General features: G+C 44.9%; 1 protein-coding gene across 2 annotated transcripts in view; it reads left to right on the forward strand.

Moving 5' to 3' along the window:
• Nucleotides 1-5556: 5556 nt before the first annotated feature.
• The window catches only part of BAZ1B (bromodomain adjacent to zinc finger domain 1B), a 75788-nt gene continuing 56284 nt past the window's right edge, over nucleotides 5557-25060 (forward strand). For both annotated transcript variants that reach the window (XM_040338328.1, XM_040338330.1), the window contains exons 1-2: nucleotides 5557-6095; nucleotides 23991-24107. In XM_040338328.1, the coding sequence (XP_040194262.1) occupies nucleotides 5977-6095; nucleotides 23991-24107 (236 nt within the window). In that variant the 5' untranslated portion in view covers nucleotides 5557-5976. The remainder of the gene's footprint in view (nucleotides 6096-23990; nucleotides 24108-25060) is intronic.

The following is a 25060-nucleotide window of genomic DNA, read 5'->3' on the forward strand; positions in this document are numbered from 1 at the left end:
CAGTCTTTTCTGCAAATATCTCCTAAACCGTGTAGGTTTAGGAGATATTTGTTGCACCTACAGGTAAGCCTTAATCTAGGCTTATCTGTAGGTTAAAGTGGTCTTTAATGGGCTCAAATTGTACCACACAGGAATTCATTGTGATTCCTGTGAGAATCGCATGCGATGTGACAGTGGGGTTGATTTATTAAAACTGGAGAGTGCCAAAGCTGATGCAGCTGTGCATGGTAGCCATTCAGCGTCTAACTTCAGTTTGTTAAATTTGACAAAAAATAAATAAGTCTGGAAGCTGATTGGTTTCACTGCAGAGCTGCACCCGATTTTGCACACTCCAGTGTTAGTAAATTTCTCCCACCGTGAACCCGAGCTGAATCATTTCTATATCCTGGTAACCAATATCTGTGTCACAATCAAACCTTAAGCTTAACTGTAGCTAATTATAGCCATTTACCTAACAACTACTTGGGTGTGTCTTTCCAACAAGTGCAAAGTCACTGTCAGATAACAGGTTTGACATGCGGACAGCAGGAACAAACAATTGAATGGACATCACTGGATAGAATGCTTGTAAAACATGCATGTCTACAGAAAGTAAGGAAAGCGAAATGTAGCGGCAAGTAAAGCCTGTTATGCACTATACGTTTTTATTCATTTTTTTCCTTCAACCCAGCGGGCTGAACGAAAAGAAACAGATTGCTGTACTAACACAAGTGATATTAGTATAGGGATCTCCACTGCTGTGCTCTGTTGTATTGTGTTCTGAAAGGGGGACCACCACACCCCCACCCCACTTGGGACAAAAGTCGGCTGGTTCCTGGCAATCTGATTGTGTTCGGCCCATGTGTACCTGGCATAAGGCTGGCCAGGACGAGTCTTTTTTATTTTATTTTTTTGATCAGACACTGGGCTAATCAGAAAGAATAAAAACGAACACATTTCCCCATCCACACATGCAGCAGGTGGATGTAGCAATCCTCTCCACTGTGCCATTGTATTCTGACAGTGAGACTCCTCCACTGTCAGAATACACTGATCAGCAGCTGCAGCTAATTGGCTGCAAGTCGCTGATCGATACGTTTTGCAACAGTCCCATCTGACAAAAGTCAATCATTGGATTAACTTATGTTGAGCGGGAATAACCACAAGCGGATTGAATTCCGATCCATCTTTGGCAATGGTCTCCAAACTTCAGGCACAAAGAGCCGGCTCAGGAGCGAGCACACAGTGTAAAAGGCTTGCTATGGGGCACTCGGCAGGGGTGAGAGGCAGAGTGCGTTGGTGGGGGTCCCCAGAAGAGGTGGAGGACCCCAGAAGAGGTGGAGGGTTGCTCTGTGCAAAACAATTGGACACAGCAGATGAGTACAACATGTTTGTTATTTAAAAAAAAAGATATCCTTTAGATTTACTCTCCTGCGCAGAATCGTGTACCTGTACGTGATCCTGCACTTCCAGGTCTGAGGTGCACATCTGGAGCGGCGGTTCCTTCTTTCTAGTGCACACGCACCTAGCTGGCAACCCACTCTTGTTGTGATTGGACACAGCAAGAGCCAATCAGCAGGTCTGGCGGACTCGCCGATCGTTCAGGAGAGAAGCAGAGCAGTGGTCTGCCTATGTAAACAAGGCAGACTGCTGTTCTGTCAGGAGGGAAGGTAGCGATCCTGTGTTTCTGCAAAGCAATAACACGGATCTCTGCCTTCCCATAGTACAAGCACCTCATCCACAGTTAGTAAGCACCCCCTAGGCACACATGTAACCCTTTGATCGCCCCTGATGTTAACCCCCAGTGTCGGTACATATTTTTGGCACTAATCGGTGTCACTGGTTCCCCAAAAAAGTGTCACTTGGTGTCTGATTTATGTGTCGAAATCCCGCTATAAGTCGCTGATCGCCCCAATACTAGTAAAAAAAATACATAAAAATATCTCATAGGTTGTAGACGCTATAACTTTTGTGTATCCGAATACATATTGGGCAAAATTGATGAAGAAATTACAATTTTTGTTGGCTTTGTTTTACAGCAGAAAGTAAAAAATATTGTAGCAATACCCCTGGAGGAGCTGCTGGTTTGTTTTGGGTGGCACATTGCCTCTATTTTCTCGCCGTCTAGGGTATCAGATGAGAGTTGAGCAAAAGTTCAATGTCCACACTTTAGACTTCTTTTTTGATTTTTTTTTTTCTTTGATTTATTTGCTTGGTAAAGGAATAAAAGAAGTACCGTATTTATCGGCGTACACCGCGCACTTTTTTGCCCTGAAAATCAGGGCAAAATCGTGGGTGCGCGGTATACGCCGATACCGCTTTCCCGCGCAGAGTTTGAATACTGCTCCGACATATACCGAGCGCAGTACACTCGGGTATAGTCGGCCAGTCTCGGCTCCTTCCACGCTCACGTCTTGGACGTACAGGACGTCAGCGCGAGAGTTGCCGAGCCTGCCCGACAATACACGAGTGTACTGCGCTTTGTATATGTCGGTGCGGGAAACGAGCGGGGAGGACGCCACAGAAGGACGCCGGACCCGACGAAGAGGACACCCGAAACCGCAGAAGGACCCCGGACCCGACGAAGAGGACACCCGAAGCTGCAGAAGGACGCCGGACCCGACGAAGAGGACACCCGAAGCCGCAGACGGACGCCGGACCCGACGAGGCCGCCGATGGACGCCGCACAAGACACCAAAACTGTAAGTACAAAAAAAAAAATTTCCACAGGATTCGGGCAACTTTAGGGGTGCACGGTATACGCGGGAGCGCGTTATGCCGCGATAAATACGGTAGTTGAAGAGGTGGAAGGGTAACAGGTAATAGGTTCAGGTGCACAACTTCTGTCGGTAAAAACACGCCTGCTTTCAGCAACATAGCTTTCGTCGCCACTCTAGCCAGAGTACGTATTGCGCACCCGGATAGGCCTCTATCACTAGCCTAGCAGCTGGGATGGCGCACGGAAATTGGTAAAGTCTCTGCCACAGACCTTCCCACAAATGGAGGTATGTTCGGTCCAAAATTCTCTCAACACAGGATTCAGCACCAGGATCTCTCCCTATCAACTTCTTGTAAACTTAGAACTGACAGGCGACCATCATTCAGCCTTTCAGTAATAGTGCGTTCTTCGATGAAGTTCAAGGCCTCTCCTGAGATACCAGCCTTGTGCTCGGTGCTCTCCAAGATAGGTTCTTCATCGAGTGGCTTCCTCCCTCCAGGACGGACAGCACAGGACCACTCTGCAAACGTAGACACAGTCTGACTACCAGGCCTACTTAGTAGATCACAACCCCGGACCAACGTGGTCCCAGAGCCAGGAACACATGAACATGCACCCCCGGCCAGGGGGTGCCGTCACTGAGGGGGGTGGTGGGATGACAGACCAGCGATCGACGACCCCGGTCCAATGGTGTCTGTCTCTTAAATACTCCTCCCCAGCATGCACAGCGGGACGATCAACCCCCACTGATTGGCTGCCGAAGGGGAGCACCCAAATCACCTTGACCTGACTGCTGCCACCCTTGGCCTGGGGTGGTAACGGCACCCCAGACAACAATAGTGGTCACTCACAGTACAGCCATGGCTGGAACAGAGGCCCAAAATTTGGAAAAAACATACGGTCTGAGACTACCCTCTAAATTTAAAGCAGCGCTGGCTAGAAAGTAGCAGGCCGCTACAATATGGGCCAGATTCACGTATATGGGCGTTTTTTTGTGCGGGCGTAGCGTATCCTATTTACGCTACGCCTCCGCAACTTGGACAGGCAAGTGCAGAATTCACAAAGCACTTGCTCCGTAAGTTGCGGCGGCGTAGCGTAAATTGGCCGGCGTAAGCCCGCCTAATTCAAAATAGGCTGGTTGTATGTAAATGAATCGTGACCCCACGTAAATGACGCGCCTAACGAACGGCGCATGCACGCGCATGCTCAGTATCACGTTGAATTTACTCCATAAGATACGCCAGGCCCAATGCCTGTGACGTGAACGTAACCTACGCACAGCCCCATTCACGTACGACTTACGTAAACGACGTAAAAAGATACGCTTGCCGACGTCCATACTTTGCATTGGCTGCGCCTCATATAGCAGGGGTAACTTTATGCCGGACGTAAGCCTAACGTAAACGGCGTAGCGGGCACAAGTACGTTTGTGAATCGGCGTATCTAACCAATTTACATATTCGACGCGTAAATCTACGGAAGCGTCCAGCGTAAATATGCACCCAAGATACGACGGCGTACGAAGACTTACGTCAGTCGGCTGAAGCCAGATTTCAGGCGTATCTATGTTCAAGAATACCGCGCATAGATACGACGGCGCATCTTGTAACTTACGCGGCGTATCAATAGATACGCTGGCGTAACCTGTACGTGAATCTGGCCCTATATATATATATATATTTTTTTTTTTTTTAATTGTTTGTTTTTTAATGCAAAAAAATTAAAACTGCAGCGGTGATCATTAAATACCACCAAAGGAAAGCTCTAAATGTGGTGAAAAAAGGGACATCAATTTTATTTGGGTACAATGTCGCACAACCTCGCAATTGTCAGTTAAAATAGTGCCGTATTTGTTTAAAAAATGGCCTGGTCATGAAGGGGGTAAAACCATCTGGTGCAGAAGTGGTTAAAATGCACCAGTGTATGGCCAGACTGCATACAAAGAGGGAGGCAGGTGATCAATGCCCTCCGCTATATTATTTTCTAGGGACAGATAACCACGGATATGGGACATACAATCGGAATCTGAAATCTTTACCACCTGTCAGTACTTCATCATCAGTGCTGCCTATCAGTGCCCATCAATTCTACATATCAGGTGCCAACTTATCAGTGCCTGTCGGTGAAGGCGAAAACAACAATTTATGATGGGAGATTTTTATTTTTTAATTCAATTTTTTTAGCAAAAAAAACAAGAGGTGATCAAATACCACCAAAAGAAAGCTCTATTTGTGGGAACAAAATGATAACAATTTAGTTTGGGTACAGTGTAGCATGACAGCGCAATTGACATTCAAAGTATGACAGCTGAATATTGTCCTGGGCAGGAAGGGGAGAAAGTGTCCTGTATTGAAGTTGTTAATAAAGATTTCAGATTCCAATTGTAGAATTACTGGATCTGCATTGCATTGCTTGCCCCTGGTTATCTATCCCTAGAAATGAATATAGCAGAGGGTATTGACCACCTGCCTCCCTCTTTGTATGTAAGTCCGGCCATACACTGCTAGTATTGGCCCATGGCGCACTTCTGCTCTACTTATGAAAGGGAAAGAGACGAGCCAATGAGATTAGAGCAGCAGCCCGGCCGGCCCCGCCCCTCCTCCTACCAGTCTCAGAAGCCTGGCTGGCCCCGCCCCTCCCCCCTGCCAATCTCAGCAGGCTGTCATTGTTCCTGACACCGGGGCCCGTCTTCACTAATAGGCCGCTTTGGTGTGCGGGAAAGGCTTGGGAACGTCATCATGGTGGGTTTGGTTACCCCGGAAAAGAAATCAGAATTCAACAGATAAGAGCGGCAGAAGGTCCGTATCGCCTTCCTATTTGTTTATCGCAATAAAGTTCCTCCATTAAAAAAAAAAACGTCAATATTAGTGACATCTGCGACCCCGTTGCGCGCGCTACAACCAACCTTGCTAAAGAAGGGTAAAAAAAAAAGGAAAGGGGCGTGTTCACGGGAAGCAACAGCCAATCGGAACTGCGAACGGCAAAACCCGGCTTCTCTAAACACCAATAGCGGAGTTGGCTGGGACGACGGAAGGCGTGGCCGGGCGCTCGGCGTATTCATGGTTGTGTGCGGTACGGTGAGGAGGAGGAGGGAGCCGGCGGCGGAAGGGAATCTCCCGCCATTTTTCAATCCCTTCTTTTCTTGTGTGTGTACGGGGCCAGGGCGGGAAACCGGAGGGGGCTGTCCGTGGTAGGCACGCGTCTTCCTTTACAGCTACGTCATCGGCAGCTGCGGACGAGGGCCGTCGTTTTCTCTGTCCCTTCGAGCTGCGTTCGGGATGGCGCCGCTGCTGGGCCGCAAGCCTTTCTCGCTGGTCAAGCCGCTGAGCGATCCGCCCGCCGAGGGAGAGGACGTGTTCGTCATAGAGCACACCAAGGAGGCGTTCAAGAACCAAGAGTATCCTTACTGACCGCTATGGGGACTCCCGCATCACCGGTGGAGGGGGATGGGGGGTACCGATCACATCTAGCCGGCCTTGTCCTGTCATTGTTTTGGTGATCGCTGTGACGTCTTTATCCTTATAGGACAAGTCCTCATCATCCGCAGCAATTCGCCGATCTGTATTGTAAGTGTAAGTTTGTCTTGGGATCAGCCTCTTGCAGAGTTTGAGAGTTCCAGAACCATGCTGATAGGAGGAGGCGGCAGAGTGACAGGAGAGATCATCGGTCTGCTGCTGCTCTGTTTACTACTCGGCAAACATTTATTTTTATTTTGCGGCTTACAAATTCTTAGGTGTGATGCCTGCATTCATTTTCTTTTCACCTGGTGATCCAGCCAGTAAAGCAGGCCATACATGGGTCCAATACTGCGCCCTGTGAGATTGCACGTGATTTCAGGTATACAGATAGTATGGCTGGTATTGCATTTGGCCAAAACTTGCACTAGACTTTTTTTTTTGTTCTGCACCAGAATCGGATCTCAATGTCTGAACTGTCAGGTCACATTGTGAGCTGAAATGGGGGTGTCATTAACGACGTATTGACACTTGCGCAGATCGTATAAGACAGTGTGAACCGCTGTATGATGCGGGAACCCACAGTGGATCCGCAAGGTTCCCGCATCATACCCGGTACACACGTTCTGATTTTTCGACGACTGATTGCCTTTTTTTTTATGCTAATCTCATGTCGAATTTGATGAGTTTACTAAAGTCACAAAGTTCTCGTACGACAGAATAAAAATTTGGAAGTGATGTCACGTGTTGTAATGTATTTCTATTGCATTTTTGAACGACGGCTGTACTGATTAAACAAAACTTGTACGATCTAGCGTCGTAAGCAAAAAAATTCTGTGCATGTCCGATAGAATAAAATTGGACGAACTGTACTGATCGGCTCTGTACTAAAAATCAGATTATCGTGCGATCGATTGGAAAGCGCCATTTTTCGGATCATGTATGGAGCTTTAGTGGGCTGCAGCAACAGGCGATTTTTCATGTGCCCATCGAATTTGAGTAATCGGGCATGTTGGAAATATTTTGGGAAAATCAAGCTGCTAATCAATAGGAGAATCGTGTGAGAAATTATAATTTATAAAAAGTGCATGAGTTCTGACCTGGAAATTAAAGATTCCTATAGCAGCATGAGGTGGAATTGGCCAAATTGTGAAATGGATGGAAGCCTCTGATCACAAAGTGTACAATTTTGATTTTCGGTAAAGAAAGGAAAATGTGTTCGAAATTTGACCCCCATGTATGGCTGGATTCGCACTTTTGTCAATTGGATGCAGATTTTCTCCGCATCCAATTTGCAGGAGATTGTGACGGCTCTCTATGGAGCCGTTGCGAATTGCACAGGAGCCCTGTGTGTCATTTGGTCAGTTTCAGGTCTGAGTTCAGACAAAATTTTGGGCTGAACTCGCACCTGAAGCGGTGAGAGCGGACGCACCGGGCCCCCTGCTGGGAGCAGCGTTGGTGTGCACCCAGCCTAGAGTTACTGAACCCAGGAGCCTGCGTTCACTATAGCTGGGCTCCCACAGAACATGAAAATGCAATAGTTTTAGTAAACTGCTAAATACCTTTTCTCGTTCGCGGTCTTGTGACATCTTATCAGTGTCTGGGTAAAGCTTGGAAGAGTTTTCATTCTGATCTGTCCTATGAGGCTGCAGGATCACGGACCTTCTGTCTGGAGAGTGCTTATTGGCCCTGTGCTGATCACATGCACCCTCCCTAGAAAAAAAGAACCTCTAGCAATACTGAGCATGTGCAGAGTACTCCCATGGTTCTCCATCAGGAGATGGATTGGGGACAGTGGAAGAAGGGGATTATCACAGCCTTATTTCGCAATAGAGGATTAACCCCTTGCATTCCAGTGAGTATAACAAGCATACTTTACTGCATGTACAGACTGATTTTACTGCTGTGGGTTTAGTAACGGTTTTAGTCTGTTTTTAAATGGAGCAAGCTGTTCTGATGTAGCAGTTACAGGATAAGACAATTCTTTTACCACCGACAGGTGCTTCATCCCAAAAGGAAAAAATTGTTGGTGAAATGGATTATAAACTGAGCAGGAGGTTGGCGTCCGTCTGTAACTCTGCAAGTACTTCTAAGGCCCCTTTCACACGTGAGGACCGTATGTCCGCTTTTTCATCCATCTGTTTGCGGATGAAAGAGGGACATACATTGGTCCCTATGTGATTGCAGGTGTCAGCGGATGAACATCTGCTGACACCCGTAATCGTCCGCCTCCGCAAACATCCGATTTTGCAGACGGAAGAAGATCCTATTTTTTTTTTTTTCTTCCATCATCGGATGAACACGGACACACGGTCCGTGTTCATCCGCTCCCCCCCCCATAGGGGAGTGCGGTTGAGGGTTTTTTTTTTGCTGTGTCTCTTTAGCTGATAATTGCACGTTCATGTGACATTGTACCCAAACAAAATAAGTGTGTGTTGTGTGTTTTTTTTTTTTTTTTTCTCCTCCCCTAGAGCCAGTATTTGATCACCCCTGTGGTTTTTTTATTTTTTGCGCTATAAACAACATTTTTTACTATTTTTTGAGGGGAAAAAGCAATAAATATCCCATAAAATATACAAACAAATTTTATTTTAGACCAATTTATATTCTACATATTTTTGGTAAAAAAAAAATCTCAATCATATTGATTTGCGCAAAAGTTTATAGCGTCCACAAATTAGGGGATACATTTTATGGCATTTTTATTTATTTTATATTTTACTAGTATAAATGGTGTCTGTGTGTGTGTGTGTGTGTGTGTGTGGGGGTTTAATTTTTTTCCCAGGACTGCAACATTACGGCAGACAGATTGGACACTTTTGGGAACATTGACATTTAAACAGCGATACGAGCTATAAATAGCCACTGATTACTGTATTAATGTCATTGGCTGAGAAGGGGTTAACACTAGGTGGCGATCAAGGGATTAATTGTGATCCCAACTGGTGGTGGGACTATCTGGGTGAGCAGACCGATCGTTGTTCCTAAGCATTAGGATCATATCGCTCTCCTCACCCCTGACAGAACGGAGATTCAATGTATACAGACAGATCTCCGTTCTTTCCTTCTCTGGAGCAATGGCGAGTAGCCGGCGGCCACGAGCTCCTACATCATGCCGCGGGTGCCCTATACTACTCGTAGCGACCGCCGTACAGCCATGGTGTTTTGCAGAAGAGTGCCATCAATGGGCGGTTTGCATGCAGTTAAGATGCATTAATTTTAGTTTATTCAGCATAAAATGGAGCTTGGTTATGACGCTCATGAGGCTGTATATTCTGCAATATTTCCAAGAATAAGTCCTTATATTTTAAAGAGCACTTGTCATTTCAGATCCATCATGACGGCGCCAATTGGTTTTGCACTCCTGTGACCCGTGTGGCTCTTTTCTTTTTTTGTGAAGAGCAGTCTGAAGTCTGCTCCCTGATGATGTCGCTGTAATTGGTCGAGGCAGTGCGTCATTCTGACTTGAAGTCTGGATCCGCCAGCTGCCTGAACTGATGGCAGCAGCTCCCCGCCTCTCCACAGCTCAGCCCGCGCCATCAATCAATGATGGAGATGTGCAAGATGGAAGGTCCAGGGAGCGCAGTTTCTTAAAGAGAAAATACTCTTCTGCTCACGCACCCCATAGCCGCAGACCCTCTCGGCATTCAGCTAAAAGACCTCCCTCTTCGCATTGTGCGCCCGCCCAAAACCCTGCTGGGCCCGTGGATGGAAACCTCTTCCAAAAAAGGGGAATGTAGTAGAAAAAGCCAGGAAAAGGAGCAAAGAATCCCTAGGTACTATTAACATTTTTTTAATAAGGGGCTCAAGTCATGGCTTAACTTAATTTCAAGATCCGTTTCTCCTTCGTCAGGCGTGGTTCCATGAAAGCCCCAGCTTAGCCAACAGGCTGCAGATTGCTTTGTGAGAAGTCAATGGCGCAATGGAAGAACGATACTCTTCCTTATTTGAATTTTGGCGTTTAGGCATATAGCTGCAGTAAAAAAAAAAGGGGGGGGGGCGCTCACCTATGACCAATCCCATGAGTTTTATCCTCTAGCTGGCATAGTGGCACCTATTTTGTTTCCTCTCCATCGGTGGACATTTCTACCAATAAGGTAGCAGGGGATACGACACTGCCCGCAGAAAGGCAGCTTCATTCAGAAGTTCCTGGATCAAGATTGAGGTTGACCTCAAAAAGTGTGGTCAAGCAGATAATGATGCATGTATTCCGGCATCTACCGTGACTTTGTTTCCGATACGGCAAAGACGTGGTCTAATGATTTCAGCCCGGAAACAGGGCGTCGAGTCAGACAAAGTTGTCAACACCCTGAAGGAACTGAAATTGAATTCGGGCTTTATGCCTGATACAGTAAGTTATTCCGCACAGGCACTACTGCATGCAGTAACTACCAGGGAATGTTAAAAAAAAAAAAAAAAACAGGGGACTTCAAATTTGCCCTTCTAAACACGGGGAAACAGAAGGCTACATCTACAAGTTAGTCCTTTTAGCGTATCGCCCACCCAAAATGGTCCAGGAGAGGGCCCATCTACTGGGTGGTACCTATAGCGGGGCTTTCACTCTAGTCTGGGTGAGAATCCTAGGAAGTTCAATGGATCACTTCTATGATCGTCCGCAGCCACACCAGGGGATTCAAGCACAGCTCATCCTATGCCTTATTTCTACTCTCCAAAATCCAGAGGAGATACAAGAATTTCTTTTCTGATTTATTCAAGAATTGGGACAAAGTATCAACTGCTCCAGAATCAAAGGGTTTTGGTGGGTCTTGTTGCCCAATCCCTTAGAGTACCCTTTTAAAGTAATCAGGTAGCTGAATCGGGAGTTAAGTACGGTCGATTCTGGATCTAAGTCAATGCATATTCCTCAGGTTGCAACATTGCAAGATGTAATTCCTAAATACGGTAATCCTACCAGTTCGACCAGAGGATTAGGTGGTCTTTGTAGACCTCAAAAACACCTACCTACTCATCGTTTTCCTCCTCGTCCCCAAAAAAATTGGGGACCCTCATCCACAGCCTACCTTTCGGCACCTCGTCAGCGCCAGAACCTTTTCAAAGTGGCTAGTGACAATAGTGACTCTCTTCAGGAGAAGAGGTTACGTATCCTACGCTAACAAGGCGGTACACTATTCCCGCCTCATCACAATGAAGCATGCCAAACTTATCTATAGAAGGTGGTGTACACTTTAACTTTACGGTTGGTCAATAAACTACCGCCATAAAAAAAGGGGGGGGGAAGGGGGTCAGTTTTGCCAGCGCGGAAAAAGTTTTTTTCTCAGAACCTTGTTCAGTACCCTTGGGGTGACGTCTCCCTCTGTAGAGAAAATTCCTCTAATCATGGCCTAAATACGGTGACAAGCAGAATCAAGTCAGCAAACAATGTCCGAATCTCCTGGGGTTATTCTCCTCCTACATTTCAATAGTGCAGTGGGCACGTTGGCATCTCTGCATTTTTCAGCAGGAGACTTTCTATAAGAAAGAAAAGAAGTTCTTATCTCAGAAGTCTCTGATTATGATGAAAGACGAACCCTCGCAACCTGTGCAGTCACTACAAGCTTGGTTGCACCTTTTCTCTTTTTTTTTTTTTTTTTTATCTTGCGTCAGAACAAGATTGAGGTATCCACTTGAGGAAGTTGGTGGTTCCAGGACAAATTGCAGTTTAATACGCAGAGCGAAAATTTTCTAACATTCTGCAGTCAGGTGCAGCTTGCATACCAATGTCTAGGCTTTTTCTCTGAGAGGCGAATTAATCCCGCTACAATTGGTCAACAAACCAGCCTTAACCTGTATACAGAGCCAAGAAAAGGACACGCATAACGGATCATCATCCAAGGAGTTAACTCCGATAATACTCAGAGGCAGAAGGAGTTGTTCCAGCCTCAGAGCCTCTTATAGTCCAATTCTCCAGAATTACCCGTCGGATCACTCTTCAAGGAAATTTGCCAGTACCAGAAATTGGTCCTTATTACAAGTAGACCTTCCAATGGGTCTACCCCCAATGAGGTAGTCCTCAGAATTTCAATCCAAATATCAAGGCACCTCGCTTCGTCACAAGGTACTCCAGTCCAGCCATCGGCGGGGTTGGGTGCCCCTTGTCCAGCTGGGCACCATCACCTAAGAGTTAAGTATCCATCTGAACAGTAGGTCCTTATTGGTCAAGTAGGCCCCAGTTCTCTATACTGTTCAAATTGTCCCTTGGCAATCCTTTCAGCACGCATAAACGTAGGTCCTGGGAAGACCTCTTCCATCCACTTCCAGAGATCCTGGAGTTGGGCATCCGGAAGTTAGGCAAAGAAAAGCTAGTATAATTAGGTTGCTCCCATGGAGTCTTGCAAAGGTTACTTCAAGCCGATAAAACTTCCACCATTATTACCTAAGGCAGGTTTTTAAATTTGCTGGAACTAGCTCGGTTCTGGGCATCCCGGTTCGATTTAACTCGGGGACTTGGCTCCCTGGAGGTTCAGGCCTCAGCCTTTTTAGCCTTGCCAGTCATCAGATGGGTTTGAAATCCACTGGTAGAGCGTTTTTTTCTCTCAAACAGTTCTTGGCTTAAGATCTCCGAGTGAATCACTACGTCCGAAAAAGAGAATTTTTATTTTTGCCGTGGGTATTTGGTGCGGCTACAGCTCCACCGCTCGCATAAGCAAAAGATTGCTCTCTAGAAGACATTGCTTTCAAAGCAAATTCCTTTTTTTTTTTTTTTAGTCATCGCTGACTGAAGAGTCTCAGGTACCCAGAGCCTAAGGGAGATGGACTCCGGTATTAAATTCTTCCAAGCAGGGTGCTCCTCGGATAGATTTCAGTCGTTTGTGTCTAGAATTCCCTCTACAAACCACCTTGACCAGGAATGGGTGCTTTTAGGGAAAGATTCAGCATCCCCGAAATTACACAAGCTGGATATGTCAAGAACTCTAAGGAACTCGACGTGCCAAACACATCGAGTTCCTCGTCGAGTTCTGTGTTGAAGCCGCCGAGGATCTCGGCGGGCCAACTTTCCTCATTGAACAACGAGGAAATAGAGAACATGTTCTCTATTTGGCCCGACGAGTTTCTCGTCGGCTTCCTCGGTGAAAAGTGTACAGACGACCGAGTTTCTCGGCAGAATCCAGCTCCGATCGAGTTTCTGGCTGAATTCTGCCGAGAAACTCGGTCGTGTGTACGGGGCCTCAGACATTGCAGTAGTCTGACACAAGACTTATGAGATCATCAGGCTTCCTCTTGGATCCCTAAATGATCTAGAAATATATAAATGCGAAGGACAACTTTGGCAGGTTGGAACAGTTATCTCATTCGGTGGACACGTCAAGCTAGTGGTCCTCCGGTTCCAGAAATCAATGAGTATTCACTCTACACAGTGGCTTTTTCCTGGGTAACTGTAGCGCTTTTTTTCCCCAGAAACTGTCAGGCGACCAAATGGTCGTCTTTACCTCATTCATGACCTACTATGGTCTGATCCTGGTTGCACTTGCTTCCCACGACTTAAAAAAAAAAAGATAATATAAAAAATATAACTAGGAGAAGCAGAGGGGCTTCTTGAGCTGTCTGATCTATAGTCGAAAGTTAAAAATATATTTTGGCAGCTACCCTCCCTGTAAGCGAGTTAACCATATGTATGCTGACATGGCAGGCACCAGGAAAACGGAAAATTGAATACTTTTCCGTAATTTTCCTTTCCTGTGCCTGTCCATGGCAGCATACGCCCTCCCTTGCCACAATCCCTGAGCCCTGGTTCACACTGGGTACGATTTGGAACGATTTGAGATGCGATTTGACATGTCAAACCGCATCTCAAATCGGCGGCAATTGTCGGCAATGGCACTGTCCTAATCAGTGCGACACCACATCTGCGATTTCAAAAAGTAGTTCCTGTACTACTTTTTGCGATTTTACATTAAATTGCGGCCGAAATCGCTGCAAAATCGCAGCCGTAAAATCGCGCATTTTACCGCAATTTTGAATTCGCAGCAGTGTGAACCTAGGCTGAATGTTTGAGTCTAGTTACAAGAATGGTGTATGGGAGAGGCTGACACTCTTTTAAAGAGTTATAATTGGTCCTGTGGGTTGGTTGAGGGCGGGGTTACCAACCATATGTATGCTGCCATGGACAGGCACCAGGAAAGAAAAATTTAAGGAAAGGTAAGTATTTAATTTTCTGTTATTCTTGGGTCCATCTTCAGCACTCCTGGCCCCTCCCTGTTGAGTGCCCTCATAGCAAGCCACCTGCTGTGGGTGCACTCAAGCCACAGCTCCCTGTGTCCATTCAGACACTGAGCCACGCCCTAGCCCCATCCCCTTTCTCTACTCTGGCTGACTGACTTTAACTGCAGTGGAAACTTATGGCACTGCTGTCTCAGCCAACGAGGGGAGTCCCGGGCAGCTGAGGCACTCCTGCAACATTGCTGTATCAAGATGGGGTTTAGGTAAGTATTAGGGAGGTGGTGCTGTACACAATTTTTTTTATATATCTATCTCATCAAGATAAAAAAAAACTGCCTTTTTAACACAAGTATGTTTAAACTACAATCTGATATGCCTCTTAAAGGGACATCATTTTTAAACACGGTTGGGCATATGCTAAGTGGTTGTCTGTATAGCCCTGGCCTGCTTTTCTAGTCTATATGGGTTTAGTCTAGGGATGCACCGAAATTTCAGCGGCCGACGCAATTCACCTCCTGTGATGGACAGCACACTTATCCAATGGCGGGACATTGAATCAGTGTGGCGTGATCACAAGAGGCAGGACTGTGCAATTGTAATTCAGCTACGTGACATGCGGAGATCTCCGATCTGATGCAGGCTGCATCCACAGGCACTGGTGAGGCTGCATAATAGGCACAGGCAGCCTGCTGCATCTGATTAGAGCACCGGCAGGCTGCATTTGACTGGTAGGTTGCATCTGACAGGCACTGGTGAGACTGCATTGATCTCTTGTATCATGTGCAGTCTGTCTCTGTATCATGTCTGCTAGAGGTGCACCGAATGAAAATTTTGCTAATCCTATTAGCAATGTGTTTTTCAAGTAGGGTAAGTTTGCAGACATGATACAAGATGGTTAGAGGCTGCAGCGTTTTTCTTGAGCTTTTCTTGCTTAAAAATGGCCAACAATAAAATCATATGAATTTTATATTAAAAAGTTGAATATCATTTTTATATAAAAATATTTTAACTGTCCCTTTTAGGTTTTTGGCCTAGTGCATCCTTCATTTTTGATTTCGATACAAATTTCCATTCGGTGGACCCCTAGTTGAGTCATATTTTCAGGTTCATGGCATCAAGCTGCTTTTGAAGTGTTGCTCAAGACTGACAACAAAGCGGACACTTCCTGCCTATTGCCACACCGCACAAATAAGTTTAGGTTGGGAAGTGAGTCAGGATTTCATGCTAGTGGAATAACCATGATTTACATTTTCTATTGTGGTTCAGTTACCTATGTTTCCAAGTTATAAAAAAAAAAAACCTCTGAGGTGCTCCAATTCCTTCCTTGTGCATAAAAATAAACGTACGATGTATATTAAAAAAAATCATAAATCCAATGTACCCCTTATATAAAGTACTGTGGCTAATGCATAAAAATTCGCTATCAAGAATAAAAAATGTGTGTGTGTATACACAAAATGCAATGTTTCATCAATTATGTAAATGTGCTAACGCATTGGAGTACCTCAGTGTGTGTTTTTTTTTTTTAAGAGGGATGGTACTGATTTTAATTATTGGTATTGGCGCAGATTTTTTTTATATAGTTCTATTTACAAGTTAATGTGACTGCTGTGTGAAACCTATTAAAGGGGGTATTAAAAGTGGCGCTAAAGGTTGGGGGGCGCGGGCAAGTCCAAGATGGCTCCAGAAGCAGATGTGTGTTAGTGAAGCTCCTGATTCTGCCTCTTATCCTGCCTGCCATCCTGGTGTGGGATTACCGTGACTTGGCTCCCTTCTCCTTTCCTGCTTCCCCGGCAATGACCAGAGGTAGAAGCAGCGGCGACTTAAAGACCTAGTATCAATGGCAGATGATGCAAAAATCCGCAACCGCCAAAAAAATCCTGTGGATCATTGGGTTGCCCGAGGGAGAGTAAGATTCTTGCCCTCATTGCCTTGCCGAATGTCTCCTGAAAAACCCTGCTACCCTGGGCCCAGTTCTCGCCCTACTTTTCGACTGAAAGGGCCCATCGCATGCCAGAAGCCTACAGGGAGTGCTGTCGCGCACGTTAATCTTTAAGCTCCTATACTTCAGTAATTGCGATGTGGTGTTCAGATGCTCACTACCAAGGTGAGCTATGGAACCAGAATGCTAAACTACTACGGCTTACTCTGTGGAAACTGACAACAGCAATCCTTTGACATTGGGCCAAACTGCAGGAGGAAGGCTTCAAGTACAGCATGCTCTTCCCCCGCCAAGCTGCGTGTCCAAAATGGTGGCCGTGTACACTTCTTCCTTGCCGAGGTAGGCAGCCACCTGGGTGGAATCGGTTTGCAAATAACCTGCAGGCCTAGGATATCTCCTGCTGCCTACCGGTTTGCCCACTGTGCACAGTTGTGCATGTTTATACCGTGCGCGAGGCCTTGGGGGTGCTGTGGCGCTCGGCGATGGCTGTTGGTCTACTTCATGTGTTCACTTTAAAGATGGGCTCTTCTATCACCCCAGAAATGTTTCCAGAAAATCAAGTATTTCTCACAGAAATGTATTGCAGTAACGCATGTTTTTCTATACACATGTTTTTTCCCTTTGTCTGTATTGGAACGAAACAAAAAAGGGGGGAAAAAAGCAAATTGGACGTAATTTCGCACAACTCCAAAAATGGGCTGGTCAAAATTCTTGGCACACTTTCAAAATTGTGGATAAATAAGATTGTTTCAAGCATGTGATGCTCCTTTAAACTCACCTGGGGCAAATAATTGTGGACAATGTAAAAATCACACCTGAAAGCAGATAAAAGGGAGAGAAGTTCCCTAAGTCTTTGCATTGTGTGTGCCACACTAAGCATGGACAACATAAAGAGAAGAGAACTGTCTAAGAACTTCAGAACCAAAATTGTGGAAAAATATCAACAAGGTTAAAAGTCCATCTCCAGAGATCTAGATTTGCCTTTGTCCACAGTGCGCAACATTATCGAAGTTTGCAACCCATGGCATTGTAGCTAATCTCTCTGGACGTGGACAGAAGAGAAATTGATGAAAGGTTGCAACGCAGGATAATCCGGATGCTGGATAAGCAGCCCCAAAGAAATTCAAGCTGTCCTGCAGGCTCAGGGAGCATCGGAGTCAGCGCAAACTATCCGTCATTTAAAATGAAATGCTATGGCAGGAGACCCAGAAGGACCCCACTGCTGACAGACATAAAGCAAAACTACAGTTTGCTTAATGTACTTGAGTAAGCCAAAAGCCTTCTGGGAAAACGTCTTGTGAACAGATGAGACCAAGATGGAGCTTTTTGGTAATGCATTCTACGGTTTACCGAAAACGGAATGAGGCCTACAAAGAAAAGAACACAGTACCTACAGTGAAATTATGGTGGGGGTTCAGTGATGTTTTGGGTTTGTTTTGCTGCCTCTGGGTTCCTTGAATGTGTGCAAGGCATCATGAAATCTGAGGATTACTGAAGGATTTTGGGTCGCACTGTAGAGCAGTGTCAGAAAGCTGGGTTTGCGTCTGATATCTTGGGTCTTTCAGCATGACAATGACCACAAACCTATGTCAAAAAGCACCCAGATATGGATGGAAACAAAGCTCTGGAGAGTTCTAAAGTGGCCAGCAATTGGTCCAGATCTAAATCCCATTGAACACCCGTGAAGAGATCTTAAAATTGCTGTTAGGGGGGAAAAGGCGTCCTTCCAATAAGAGACCTGGAGCAGTTTGCAAAGGACGAGTGGGCCAAAATATCGGGTGAGAGGTATAAGAAGCTTATCGATGGTTATAGGAAGCGACTGATTTCAGTCCCCCACCCCCCAAAGGCTGTGCAACCAAATATTAAGTTAAGGGTGCCAGGAAATTTTGACCAGCCTATTTTTGGAGTTTTGTGAGACATTATGTCCAATTTGCTTTTTTGTTTTGTTCACTACACACAACTGAGAAATGCTTTATTGTCTTGATAAAAATCTGGGGTACCAACAATTTCGGCCATGAGAGAGAAAAATATATATATATATATATATATATATATATATATATATATATATATATATATATATATATATATATATATATATATATATATATATATAAATTTTTTCTCTCTATTTTGTGTGTCTACAGGTAGAACACAACTTCTGTAGTAGCAACATTTTTATTGTTTAATCCAGTGTGCATGAAGCCATAATTGTGTATTTGCATACATGATGACTTGGGGAGGGGGGAGTATTTGATCCCCCTACTGATTTTGTATGTTTGCCCACTGACAAATGATTAGTCTATAATTTTTAATGGTAGTCTTATTTTAACAATTAAAAGAAAATTCCAGAAAAAAAAAAAAACATTTCAAAAGTTGTACATTTTTGATTTGCATTTTACTGCGTGAAATAAGCATTTGATCTCTTAGCAAAACACGACTTTGTAGCAAAACCCTTGTTGGCAATCAGATGTCAGACATTTTTGTAGTTGGCCACCAGGTTTGCACGTGTCTCGGGAGGGATTTTGTCCCACTCTTTGCGGATCCTCTCCAAGTCATTAAACCGGAGTTCCACCCATTTAAAAGTCGGCGGCTACAAAGTGTAGCTGCTGACTTTTTTTAATAGACACTCGCCTGTCCCATGGTCCAGCGAGGAGGGGGTGCTGTGTAAGTTAGATTACAGTAAGTTACAGATTTTTCTTTAAAGGGGAACTTGCCCTTTAACCACTTCAATACCAGGCACTTGCACCCCCTTCCTGCCCAAGCCAATTGCGTGGACATGCTACACTGTACCAAAACAGAATTTTTATAATTGTGTTCCCTTTTGTGCTTTATTTGGTATTTGATCACCTCTGCACTAAATGGCAGATGCCTGAGCAAAGATTGTCATTTCCCTGGTGGTCCTAGTCGGGCATCCGAGCGGGGCTGCGTTGATAAAACAATCGGCACAGACCCGACCCCCTGTCGGAGCAGCTAAATCGGCTCTCCTCCACTCGTGCCTGACAGATGTGAGTGAGGAAAAGCCGATCAACGGCTCTTCCCCCTTTACATCGTGATCAGCCGTGATTGGACACGTAAAGACCATCGGCTGAAATAAGTGGATATACCGTATACAATTAAGAATTTCTCACCACACGGTGGTATAGATATAGAACTGAATTTATTTTTAGTACAAAGTGAACAGTGGGGTATGATTGATTATATAGAAATACAAATTCTGATGTACTTCTATATTCATGTAATATAAGTTGTGCATCATGATGGGAATTTAAATATTTAGTGTTTGCATCATGAGCATTGTTTAGGTTTTTTTTTCTCGGGTGGAATGATTTTCATTTTAGGTCGCTTTTTTATAGAAAAAAAAATTGTGTGTGTATATATCAGCCCTCAAAATTTTCACTCGCCTACTAGCATTTGGCGAGTGGATTTAAGCTGGGGGCGAGTGATGACAGGGCTGCATGACCAATCTCCCTCCAATCTGTGCCTACACTTAGAGTCCCAATGAGATTGGCGGCCGAAGAGGAAAGGTGCATGCTCGGAAAAAGTAGTCTGAGCCACGCACAGGCAGAGCAGTACACAGGTGCTCTCCTTACAATTCTCATTAAGCCATGGGACCTAACAGTATGACCTCTCTGAGCCTGGGCCCCGACCAATGTAGCTGGAGAGCAGAAAGTAATGAGTGAGGTGGAGGATTGCAAAAATTACCACTCCGGTGCAGCACTCACTGAAAGTTGCCTTGACATGAGAGCGGCAGTTTTCTTCTCCTTGTGCTCTATGTAAGTGTCCAACAGTTTAGCCTGAGCACTGTGAACAGACTGGTCTCCATGTGTGCGCTGTGCTATGGTGTCAATGGCTGTGCAGTTATGTGGATCTCAGCGCTGGATTGTACTCCCTCCCGCTGTGCTGCAGCTCCTCTCCTCTCTGCCAGCCTGAATAAAAGGGGGAAGTGGGCACATGCAAGCGTGGAGCCGCACACACAGGCTCCTGATGATGAGATGAATGGGAGAGAGAGGATGGATGGGAGTTGCAGAGGAGACAGCAAGAGAATGGGAAAGAGACCCAGTTCTAGTGCCCTGTCCCTCTGGTCTGCCCCCTGTGCCATTTTGTTAAAGTTGTTGTTGGTAATATTGAATTTTGTAACTTGATTCTGCATAAAACATTGTCATTCCATGAGATAATCTACGAGGGCGTGTTTACGGGTGCAATTAGGCGCAGGGCAGTGTATGAATTAGGTGGGGCAACTGGTGGCGAGTAACTCTTGAGGTCTGGCTAGTAGCTCAGGACTTGAAATTTTGAGCCCTGTATATATATTAGTGTCCAGTTTGGGAGATTATTTTCAGTGGTGCTCTCTCTGCTTAGTTTTGCACTCTACACATTTGTCTTCCTTTTGCATTAGAGATGGATTATAAGACTATTCTAGACAGGATAGGGTTAAGCAAAAAGGTGTGGTAGTAAGGTATAAGTGAAATTGCATGCCCCATCCCTAGACGAAGTCTTGTTACGAAACGCTGCATCAAAAGGTGTGCTCGAAGCGGGTACTACCTCTGATATTTTGAGAGCTTTCATGTCGAGCAGAGGTGCAATATTATGCAGAGGTGGAGAGACGCTTGATACATCTGTGGTACAGTTGCATCAGCACAGAAGTTGAATCGAATTAAAGCGGTAGTTCACCCTCCTTCACCCCATTATTCCATTACTTTCGGCATCGTAGCGCGAGCTACGGTATGCCGGTCTTAAATTTTTAAACCCCGTACTCACTGTGCTATTGTTGATTGAAGAATCCGACTCCCGCGGGGAATGGGCGTGCCTATGGAGAGGGAGGATGATTGACGGCCGGCTCTGGCACGTCACGCTCCCCGAAGACAGCCGGAGTAGGTCTCGGCTATTCACAGCGCCTGCGCACAGGCTATGCGCAGGCGCCGTGAATAGCCAAGCCTATTTCGGCTATTTCCGGAGAAGCGTGACGTGCCAGGGCCGGCCGTCAATCACCTTCTCTCACCAGAGGAACGCCCATTCCCCGGATTCTTCAATCAACGATACCGCAGTGAGTACGGGCATAAAAAATGTAAGACCGGCATACCGTAGCTCGCGCTACGATGCCGAATTTAATTGTCTAATAAAAAAAAACTTTTTTTTTTTTTTTTACAGGGCGAACCCCCGCTTTAAGCTTGTCGTATTAGTGCAGACTGTTGCATCATAAAATGTGTGCTGTGGGGCATGCCCACCATGAGGGTGAAATTGGGCCCTGCAGCATGTGCTGGTAATTGCCTCCATTTGTGGAGTTGTGGCAGCCCTCCTTAGTGTTCCCTCTGTGGTGGTTTAGAGCACGGGATGGCATTGGGACAGTGGTGTGTGTGTGTGTGTGTGTGTGTGTTGTTTTTTTTTTTTTGTTGATTTACAGGCTGTGGCAGTTTTTAAAAGGGATGAGCCAGTTGGCCATTTTGTGTCCTATTCTGGTATCCTACTTATAGTATTGCCTGTATGGCTCAACAGCCTCTACCTACTTTCTCATGGCTTTTTGCAGGCAGTGTGGTGGACGACAACAATGTTTCAGACCCCTTTTTTTGAGTCCGTCTTTCAACTAGCAGGTTTAATTAAAGAAAATGACTTGTGGCCAGCGTTTATCTTTATTTTAAATCCACAACATTTTAAAGCAGTTGTGTACCCTGCTTTTGTAACTTTGTTATCTACAGGTAAGATTGAGGCTGCAATGCATACTAGCAGATTATTCCATTGTCTGGCAGGTTTTTATTTTGTTTCTCCAGTTTTACTACTGCTTTACCCACTTGCCGACCAGCTACTGCAGTAAATCGACGTTGCCTTACATCGCTTCACATTGTGGCCACTAGGGGCGCTCGCAGCCGATGCGGGCATGATGACCGGGCACCCATGATGACTCGTGAAAGAGCGAGAACCGGGATCTGTGTGTAAACGCAGATTCCAGTTTCAGGGGAGAAATGAGTGATCGTGTTTTCATACAAGGTATTAACAGCAGCGATCTGTCGTCTCCCCTAGTAAGTCCCACCCCCTTCAGTTAGAACAGTTAACCCCTTCCCTGCCAGAATTTTTACAGTAATCGGTGCATTTTTATAGCACTGTTCGCTGTAAAATTAATGGTCCCAAAAATGTGTGTATGTAATATGTATGAGTACATATTGGCCTAAAGTGTGTGTGTGTGTGTGTGTGTGTGTGTGTAATTATATATATATATATATATATATATATATATATATATATTTTCAAAATTGTCTATTTTGCACTATATTAACTACTTGCCGACCGCCCACCGCCGTTATACGTCATCACTTTAGAGATGAATATCTCGGTAACGGTAGCAGCTGCTGCCACAATCGAGATATTCATCTCTTCTGTGGGCGGCCGTGTTAACGATAATGGCGGTCTCCGCGGCGAATCCGCCGCGAGATCGCCGTTATCGGTGGCGGGAGAGGGGCCCTCCCGCCGCTGTTCCGCGCCCTCCGCCGCTTACCGGAGCCGTCGGTAGCGGCGGAGGAGATCGCGACCATCCGGCAGCTGAGCGGGGACGAGACTGAAGGAAAAATCTCCTTCGCCCGTCCCCATAGCTCCGCTGGGCGGAAGTGACGTCAAAACGTCAGTCCCGCCCAGCGTCTTAAAGAAACATTTTTTTTTTTTTGTCATTTGAAAAAATGACATTTCCAAATTTTTTATTTTTTTTTTGCATTTAAGCCTAAATATGAGATCTGAGGTCTTTTTGACCCCAGATCCCATATTTAAGAGGACCTGTCATGCTTTTTTCTATTACAAGGGATGTTTACATTCCTTGTAATAGGAATAAAAGTGATAATTTTTTTTTTTTTTTTTTTTTCAGTGTTAAAAATTGTAAAATAAATAAAAATAAATGCGAAAAGCAAAAAAAAATTTTTTTAAAGCGCCCCGTCCCGACGAGCTCGCGCGTAGAAGCGAACGTATACGCGAGTAGCGCCGACATATGAAAACGGTATTCAAACCACACAAGTGAGGTATCGCCGCGATTGTTAGAGCGAGAGCATTAATTTTAGCCCTAGGCCTACTCTGTAACTCAAAAAATGCAACCTGTAGAATTTTTTAAACGTCGCCTATCAAGATTTTTAAGGGTAAAAGTTTGACGCCATGCCACGAGCGGGCGAAATTTTTAAGCGTGACATGTTGGGTATCATTTTACTCGGCGTAACATTATCTTTCACAATATATAAAAAAATTGGGCCAAATTTATTGTTTTATTTTTTCATTTAAAAAAGTGAATTTTTTCCAAAAAAAGTGCGCTTGTAAGACCGCTGCGCAAATACGGTGTGACAAAAAGTATTGCAATGACTTCCATTTTATTCTCTAGGGTGTTAGAAAAAAAAAAATATATAATGTTTGGGGGTTTTAAGTAATTTTCTAGCAAAAAAAAATGGTTTTGTCTCGTAAACACCGACTCTGAAAAACAGGCCCGGGGCTAAAGTGGTTAAAAAAAAACGCAAAGGTGATCAAATTCCACCAAATGAAAGCTCTATTTGGGGGGGGGGGGGAGAGAATGTGTAAATTTTGATTGGGTACAGCGTCGCACGACCGTGGAATTGTCGGTTAAAGCGACGCAGTGCTGAATCGCAAAAAGTGCTCTGGTCAGTAAGGGGGTAAATCCTTCTGGGGTTGAAGTGGTTAAGGTTGTCAATTTGCCACTCTTCCTGAACAATAATATGATAGTCTGTCAGAATTATCCTTAACCAGCTGTCTACAGAGAATATGAAGGGCGCTTGCAGCATTACGCAGAGCGGGTATGGACATGCAAAAGTACAGGAAGCAATCAGCTAACTCACAAGGAGGCGTGGGATGAAGAACAGGAAGTGGCAGAACTGTGAGTAGCTGTATGTTGGCCTAAATGTGTTTGGTTTTTTTTTTTTTTTTTTTTTTTAAAGATCTATTACAAAATGCAAGATTGGATCCAGTTTTCTGCACCCCATGATTTTTCTCAATGTTAACTTGTATTTTTCTTTGTCAACAATTATCTGGACATGAATGTTATCAAATTAGAGTTTTTTTGGGTGGGGTGGAGCGGAGCCTGATGGGGTATAGAGTTGTTCCTCATCAAGTCTGCTTTACTTTTGATCGACAGCACATGGAACTACTCTTGTTTCCCTAAATGGCTGTGCCCACCCAGTGACAAGTCATTTAGAGCATTGCTAGGTTTGGGTAATGACTTCCTGTATCACCAGCTCTTTTTTGAATCTAGGAGCCAGTTTTTTTTTTTTTTTTTGTTTTGTTTTTTATCGGCTTCCCGGCACCCAAAACTGTATGTCCTGGGCAATAGGAATTGCTTATGCCTAGTGTCAAATGGAAAGGCTTTTTAAAAAAAAATAAAAAAAAAATCGAGTACTTCTTTTATTTTATTTTTTATTTATTTTTTCGCATTGTCTTTTGAATTCACCTGAATCTGTACCTACTGATAGAGGGACCTGCATTGTATGCCAACAAGGGACTCAAGAATAAGTCCGCCTTTTAGATCTTTAATGCGTTGACAGGACAGAGTAATGTATTCAAATCTAGTTTACAAATGAGATCTGCCAGCACAGTACAGACATGGTTAGTTATGGTATACATTACTTCCCCCATGGCGGAGGTAAACTTTAAAAAAGAGATGAGGTATTTTTGAACTGCACATCTGGCAGTTTTTCATTTTAAGGCCCCATGCACACGAGATGCTGCTAAACTCGAGTTCAGAGGCATTTGGGCATTTTTTTTTCTACTGCCCCTGAACTCATTTAATGTTATCCTATGTGTCCATGCACACAATCAAGTTTTTTGGCGTTT

This window comes from Rana temporaria, chromosome 2 (genome assembly GCF_905171775.1).
Source record: "Rana temporaria chromosome 2, aRanTem1.1, whole genome shotgun sequence".
In the NCBI taxonomy this organism is placed as follows: Eukaryota; Metazoa; Chordata; class Amphibia; order Anura; family Ranidae; genus Rana; species Rana temporaria.